General features: G+C 48.1%; 1 protein-coding gene across 1 annotated transcript in view; it reads left to right on the forward strand.

Annotated features, from left to right (window-relative positions):
* The window catches only part of TBX5 (T-box transcription factor 5), a 48,205-nt gene extending 40,514 nt beyond the window's left edge, over positions 1-7,691 (forward strand). Inside the window, exon 8 of the mRNA XM_019977130.2 lies at positions 6,987-7,691. Within this exon, the coding sequence (XP_019832689.2) occupies positions 6,987-7,564 (578 nt within the window). The 3' untranslated portion in view covers positions 7,565-7,691. The remainder of the gene's footprint in view (positions 1-6,986) is intronic.
* Positions 7,692-8,289: the final 598 nt, after the last annotated feature.

The following is an 8,289-nucleotide window of genomic DNA, read 5'->3' on the forward strand; positions in this document are numbered from 1 at the left end:
AATGCTATGGAGATACACAAAGTGCTAACAGAAAGCAAAGTGGGGGACATCCCTGGTGGCCCAGTGGTTGAGAATCCACACTTCCAATGCAGGGGACGTGAGTTCAATCCCTGGTTGGGAAACTGAGATCCTGTATGCCACGGGGCAGCCGAATCTGGGCATCATGCTGTAACAAAGATCAGACACAGCCAAATAAATAAGTGTTTTTAAAAAGTTATTAAAGAAAAAACAGCCAAGTGGATTATTGGACTAGAGTGGGGTGTCAGGGAAGAATTTCAGCTGAGGTCTATGGAGAGTGGGTGTCATATATGAGATTGGGGAGCCAAGCAGGTGTCTAGGCATAGAGAAGAGCAGACCCTTGGAAAATGGGGAGGCCCCTCTCACTGGGGGAGTGGACATAAGGCCAGCATGGTTTGAAGACAGAACAGGGAAGAGTGATGGGAGAGAAGGCTGCTGAGGAAGGCAGGACCAGCACAATGCTAGCCCTTGTGAGCCACTTTGAAGGCTTCGGATTTTATCTTAACACTGATGGGTGGCCTTTGCAGGGGCTTGAATCCATGAGGGATGTGATTTTGGTTTTGTTTTGAGCCAGTCCCTTTGCTGTGATTGAACTGATGCCAGGGATGGTTCATAGGCTCCAAGGTGTGTGAGATGGTGATGGCTCAGACCAAGGAGTGTGGAGAAGAGCTGGAGATGTCAGAGGAGTCAGGACGTTGCGACTGGTTGCAGATAACAAGGTGAAGGATTGCCCCCTCTTTGACAGATGTTGACCCTGAGGCTCAGAGAGATGGAATAACTGGCACAGAGTCACCCAGCGAGTAAGCAGCTCCGGCCCCTGATTCATTCTGAGGTCTGTGCACTTGGGGTGCAGGGCTCATTTTACCTTTGCAGAAACCTCTGCCCCTCTTGCCTCCCTCCACCCAGAAAAGACAGCTCCTAGGGACAGAGAACATTCCAGCCAAGCTCCATCTGTCCTGCCTGCCTGCCTCGGAGACGACAAAAAGCAATTCATCATCAGCCTCCATTGTAAAGCGATAAGGAATCAGCCAAGGTTTCCTTCCAGTTTGGGACTCCCGTTAAGTGATAACTCCATGGGTGGCTTCTCTCCCACCCGGGCCCCTGCCTGCCCCACTATCTGACTTCCCCTCATTGTCTGTCTCCTTTCCAACCGGCCCAGGAGGCAGCCCCAGTGAAATGTCAAAGGACCAGGCCAGCCGGGGGGCCCCTTGTGTTTGGACCCAGCTGTCTCCAAACTATCTCTCCTGATGGGAGGAGCTAAAAAAGCTGGGAAAGTGTTTTATCAACGCCACTCAATCACATCCAGTTCACCCGGGCCTGGGAGACCACTTGTCTGTCTTTCTGTCTCCTTCCCACCCTGACAGCCCTCCCCAAGCACTGGAAACCAGAGGCGACCCAAATAAAGGTTTTAGCAAAGCCAGTTACTGCACTGGATACTGAGAAGGAAAGGGGAGTGAAATTGGGTACCGTTAAGGGCTTTGCATTTCCTCAGCCTCCTTGGTTTTTAGAGCAACCCCACACCCTTTCCTTCACTGGAGTCTCCCTGTAGTCTTTGAGTCACAGGAGATGCCTTCCACCCCTGTGGCAAATAGGAGGCAAATAGAGGAATAAGAGCTTGGGATAGATTCCCAAGGTTATATGGCTGATGAGTGGCCAATCCAGGCTGCAGTCATCAAATAAATATTAATGGCACACTTTATACCGGGCGCTGTGCTGTATGCTGAAGATAAGGGGAGAGAGATGGCAAAGGTCTCTATTCCCAGGAAGCTTGTATTCTCACTGGGGGAGACTGATAGCAAGCAAGTCAGTACATCCCATGGCTTTGGATAGTGACTCACTGAGATTTGAACTGGAGTCTTTGATTCCCAGTCTTCCCACAGTACCATCCAAGTTCTTTTTACTTTAAGGTTAAGAGCTAACAACATGGGGACAAACACATACATACCAATCCATCCATCCATCCAACTATCTATCCATCTGTCTGTCCATCCATACATCTGTTCATCCACCTACCCATCCATTCATCCATCTGTCCTTCCATCTATCTATCTGTCCATCCATCTATCCATCCATCTGTCCATCCATCTATCCATCCATCCATCCATTCATTCATCCATCCAAAGAATCAAGGTTACCACCTGTTCATAGTCTCTGAACACAGTGGGTTTCTTGAAGGCTGAAAGGCTGGGGCCATCTATCAGAAAGAGCACTGTTCAGAGTCATAAGGCCTGAATTAGAGTTCTACTTCTGACTTGGCAAAGGTCACTCAGCTAAGGAGTGGCATTTTATCTCTCTGCCTCCAGTGTCTTTATCTGTGAAGACTCCCCCACAATCTTTCATCTGAATGAACTCCATCAGCAAGGGAAGTGACCTGTTTGGCAGTGGTGAAAATCTTAGCTCAATGGGATCAGAGATTTGAAATTAGCTTTATGAGTTTCCTAGCTCTGGAGTTCACCCAAATACCTTCCAGTATTGGACGACCTTCACAGAGCCGTCTATCCAGTCTTCCAAGAGGGGAAAGAGAGTAGAATTGTATTACTTGGACAGATAAGATTGGAATACTTAGTTTAAATACAAGGAAAATAGAAACTAGACTGCACTATTATTATCTCAATTCCTACATGAAATTTATCTATCATCTTCATGTGTAATGGGTTTCCCTGACTGTTCAGTGGTAAAGAATCTGCCTTTGATACAGGAGCCACAGGAGACTCAGATTTGATCCCTGGGTTGGGAAGATCCCCTGGAGAAGGGAATGGCACCCCACTTCAGTATTCTTGCCTAGAGAATCCCACGGACAGAGGAGCCTGGTGGGCTACAGTCCATGAGGTCTCAAAGAGTTGGACACGACTGAAGTGACTTAGCACATTAGCACCCTGTGTATAATACAAACAAGATCTGAGATTTGAATGGTCTAGGGGTTTGCCCAAGGTTATGTATCCAGTGAGTCAAGAGACATAACTCAGTGCCCTAAAATCTGTATCCTGGCTTCATCATTAAAGCCATTTTATCCAGAATCAACAACATCCGGAAACATGCCAGGCACTAGGGTTTTTCACGATGTGGTGTGGTGATCGGTGGTAAGAATCAGGAAGAGCTTTACTGTTATCCAAGGGACTCAGCTGGGTTTTGGACATTTGAAGTGTAATTGACCACCCATATACAGCTTTCTGAAAGCAAGCTGTGGACTCATCTCATCAAGGACTTGACCTTTGACTGCAGCCCATTCCCCCAACTGTGGAAGATAAGCAGGACTCGGCTGGGACAGATGTATTTGCTGTTGATCAGTTATCAGGCTTCCAATAAAAAGATAGAAACCAAGCCATCACGAAAATAAACACAGAGATTACATCCCAAGCATTTATCGTGACCAGCGTGAAGTTTTGATCCTGGCTTTGGAATTTCGTTAGAGTATGATGAGGATCAAGAGAAACTGGAGAATGCTTACGTCCTGTTTCCGTCAATAACCCAGCATCAAGTTTTTCTTAGGACTCTGCATCAGATCTTTGGAGTATTAAGCCTTGGAATGTGTAATTTTACGATTTTCAAAAATGTGGCTCTGGCCTTTTTCATATTATCCTTCCTTGTTTTACTTGTAACCAGTCTGGAAGGGGATCAGAAACTTGGGACTGGTTAGTTTGCCTTTTTTTTTCTCTTGCCAAGGGTACCCTGCAGCTGTACTTTCTATTATTGAAAAGGGGAACGCCCTGGTTAAATGGAAAACCCAAAGGTTATTATTCCAGCAACAATGGAAACATTCAGATTTATGGATCTGAGGGGTGGAGGGAAGGAAGAATGGAGGGAAGGAATTGAAGGAGGAGGTGGCCAGGACAAAAATAAATAAATAAATGGTGTGTAGCAGTGTCCTTAAGATGCCCCCAAAATGCTGGGTTGAAAAGTGAAAAATATGGACCCTTGCTCATCTGGATGTCTTCAAACATCTGGATGGTTGGCATCATGTAGCTAGAACACCTGGAGGAAAGATGATTGCATTTTTCAATTTTTGGGGACCAGTGTTTGAGTATCCTATGGGTCCCAGATGTGTCCCAGAAAGTTTAGCTGAAAATAAGTGCTTGCTATTAGATGGGTACAACCTAGATGTGAAGATACACGTTTGGGGGGAGATTTCGGAGGTACCTGGGGGTATCACCTGGAGAATGATGAGAGTGGAGGTGTTGGGTGGAACCCACATCCAAGCTACCCTAGTTGGCATGGGCTCTTGGCTTATAGTCCAGTGCTAAGCCGTGGGACTTACTGGAGGGAGAAGACTGACTTGAAGATTTACCCCTAAGGACTACCTGCTCATCACAGTGTCAGCCTCCTGCTCTTGTAGGTCCTGCCCTCATTCCCTTGCCCCTGGATGGGGGAGGATGGAGAGGAGCCAAGGATGTGCTCTGAGCAGGACCGCAGCAGTTGACCAGCGCCTGGTAGGGGCTTGGTGAGGGCTCAGTCAGTATTTGTTGGGAGGCTGAAGGAGTGGCATTGGATAGGAGAAATCTAGAGAGCTGGAGGCAAGGTGCGGTCGGCAAAGTGAATTAGTCGTGTCTTTGATTCCAGCCTCCACTCCTTCCCAGCTGCATGGCCTTGAGCAGGTCACTTCTCTGAGCTTTGGTTTCTGCCTCTTAGAGCCGAGAATGAGAACAGCCACCTCGAGGAATGACGGTGAGATTGGAGTTAGGTCACTTAGTAGGTGTTCAATAAATTCTAGCTCTTATTTCCTTCCTTATTTAGTCCTATGTCCTGCCATCAACCATCATTGTGCTCACAGGTGTGGGAGTGTCCCAGGGTTTCACTTTTCTTCACACCCCAAACATGGCATATTTCCTTTTTTTTATATAGACTTTTTTTTTTTTAAGAGGCAAGTATGTTCTTTTATTGTAAAGTTTAGGCATGAAAGATAGAGTGGCTTACCCAGACCGTATCACCATTTGACAGCACAGCTGGGAAAAGACTCTGTTTTCTAAGTCTAGTTCTCAGTTATTATCGGCATATTTCTTGGTGTTGTTCATTAGAAAGAGATCGGAAGTGAGGAAAGAAAAATCTCCAGCTTGGGGAGTAAAATCCCAGCCAAGGAATGAATCCGTGTGAGGTTTATGCCTCAGTAGAAACTCCCTAGGACTGCTTCCCCTGAAGGAAACACCTGGAGGTGTGTTATTACGGATGGGGTCTGCCAGGACACAGGTGGTGTTACCCTGGCAACACGAGCTGCCCTGGGTGATGGATACAGGAGATTTCCATGCTCGATACTATTAGGCCTGAGTTGCGCAGTGAGGTAAGTATTGCTGACTCTGATTCGAAGATGGTAAAAAGGAGTCCCAGAGATGGTAGATACCTTGGTAGTATCCCACCGATATTAAGTAAAAGGGCCAGAGTCAGGCTCATGCATGTCTAGGTTTTTTAACTGAGGTCTGCATCTTAGGGAGTCTTTGAGCCCCTTGAAGTTGTATGCATTGCTTTTGTCTATGCCTACAGTTCTCAAAATGTTGTCCTTCAGTGTTTTTTTCCTAGGAGAGAGCCCAACACTTTTGTTAGAACCCAAGGGGGTCGGTGACCCCAAAGTAGTTAAGGGAGACCCTCTTTCAGAGACAGAACTCTCTATCCATTGCTCTCTCTTAGGGATTAATTAGTGCCCACAGGAGGGAAGTGACTTGCTTGGCGAGGAAACGGTGACACAGTAATTGTACTGTACCAATTACCGTGTCCATTACCAACTCCACCGATCCTAACTAGGCCCTTGTTCACATGAGATGTCAGGAAGGGGTTTGGGGATTCATTCCAGTTTCCATCCATGAATCCGTCTGTCCACTCACTGTTCCATCCATTCCAAAAGTATTTGCTGCATGTCTTAATGTCTAGCATGGATTGAAGAGCAGGGATTTTATCATCAGATTCCTAGGATGCTAATCCCAACTCCGCTGTTTATCAGCCATAGAGGACCATGGGCAAGATTTTTTTATTATTGTTGTCGTTCAGTCACTCAGTCATGTCTGACTCTTTGCGACTCCATGGACTGAGCACACCAGGCTCCCCTGTCCTTCGCTATCTCCCGGAGTTGGCTCAGATTCATGTCCATCGAATCGGTGATGCCATCTCATCTCCTGTCATCCCCTTCTCCTTACAGTCACTTTACAACGCCATGCTACTTTCTCCTGTACAGCAAAACGAATCGGCCTCACATATGCATGTATCCCCTCCTTTTTGGACTTCCTATGCAGGTCACCATGGTGCATCAGGCAGGTTTCTCAACCTCTGTGTGTCTCCTTTCTCTCGTCTGTAAGATGAGGATACTAGGAGAACCCACCTCATGGGGTTGTTGAGATTAAATGGGTGACCTCATGAAGAGTACTCAAAACGGTGACAGACAGTAAGCCCTGTAGTGTTTTTATTGTTATGGTTGATGCTGTTGTTATTGTTATTAGGTATAAGCCCCAGGTTCTGGGAAGATAGTGGTGGGTGTTCCAGACCATATGTTGCCTTCCTGAAATTTACATGCTGGGGAGGAAGAGAATAATAATAATTGTCATTTATTGAACGTTTCCTTGTACCAAGCTCTGGACTAAGTACTTAAGCTATATTTTCCTATTTCATTAGAGCTTCCCTTTCTAGTGCCGTTATGACTCTTTCCATTTTATAGGTGAAGAAGCTGAGCTCAATCTCCCCAGCTTACTAGAAACTATACAAAGCATCTTCTATAACAATTGCATTAATGTTCTACTGAGGGAATACACTGAAATTTATTTTTTAAAAAAGAAACTGGGCTCGGAAAGGTCAAACTGTTTGCTTAGGGCTCCGTAGCCCAAAGTCTTAGCCGTGACAGGCCATCCCCTTAATGATCAGAACGGAGGTTGGAGCTAATCATCTTCCAGACTTAATCCTTCCATCCTTGGGCCAAATGGCTGTCTCAGCCTTGAGCTGTGGGGTGGCTGGTCCCTGGCCTCATGGGTGTCTGTCGTCCTGTCTTCCCACAGATGAAGAATGTTCCAGCACAGACCATCCCTATAAGAAGCCCTACATGGAGACATCACCTAGCGAGGAGGACCCCTTCTACCGTTCTGGCTACCCCCAGCAGCAGGGCCTGGGTGCCTCCTACCGGACAGAGTCAGCCCAGCGGCAGGCCTGCATGTACGCCAGCTCCGCGCCCCCCAGCGAGCCCGTGCCCAGCCTGGAGGACATTAGCTGCAACGCCTGGCCCAGTATGTCCTCATACAGCAGCTGCACGGTCACCACCGTGCAGCCCATGGACAGGCTACCCTATCAGCACTTCTCCGCCCACTTCACCTCGGGGCCCCTGGTCCCCCGGCTGGCCAGCATGGCCAACCACGGCTCCCCGCAGCTCGGAGAGGGAATGTTCCAGCACCAGACCTCCGTGGCCCACCAGCCTGTGGTCAGGCAGTGCGGGCCTCAGACTGGCCTCCAGTCCCCAGGCAGCCTTCAGGCGTCGGAGTTTCTGTACTCTCACGGTGTACCAAGGACCCTGTCCCCGCATCAGTACCACTCCGCCGTGCACGGAGTCGGCATGGTTCCAGAGTGGAATGACAACAGCTAAGGCCAGGCCTGCTCCTCTGCTGCCATTTCCAGAGGGAGGGGAGAGAGAGGGAGAGAGAGACAGCCACAGGGAGAACCCCACGGAAGAGATGTCTCATTTCACCCTGCATTCACGTCTGCACTTGAGAACTGCCCCTGCCCCCACACCCCCCACCCCGACACTGATGTAATCAGTCGCTTGAAACCACAATTCAAAAAATGTGACTTTGTTTTGTCTCAAAACTAAAAAACGACAAGAAGAGATGAGTCCCCGCCCTCCCCCGCCCCCCTCCACGACCACCACCCTCCTCGACCGGCCACAATCACACCACCTCCAGGACGCCCTCCCTGATTTCTTCTTTTGGACTCCAGAAAGTCCTGCCTCCTGGAGTGTTTGATCCTCATGCGTAGTTGGAGTCCTTCCCTGTCTTGGTGTTAATGTTGACTTGTTATATAATAAATAATAATATATTTTTTTTCTTTCAATTTTCTTAATGGGACCCAGTCCCTTATTTGGGGGAGGTCTGAGGCAAGTATGTTTCAAGATATGTACTTGTGGGGTTCCCCTCAAATACTCCTCCAACCCCCCAAACCTAAATTGGCCACCCTCCCTCTTGACTAAGAAATTACCTACCTCTGCCAGGGATGTTTCTGCGAAGCTTCCCTGCGCCCCAGCTTCTCTCTGATCTTGGCCTCCCTTCCCCATCCTCACGGAGCCCAGGTTTGCCTCCTGCCCACCAGTGGGGT

The sequence above is a fragment of the Bos indicus genome, chromosome 17 (assembly GCF_029378745.1).
Source record: "Bos indicus isolate NIAB-ARS_2022 breed Sahiwal x Tharparkar chromosome 17, NIAB-ARS_B.indTharparkar_mat_pri_1.0, whole genome shotgun sequence".
NCBI lineage: Eukaryota > Metazoa > Chordata > Mammalia > Artiodactyla > Bovidae > Bos > Bos indicus.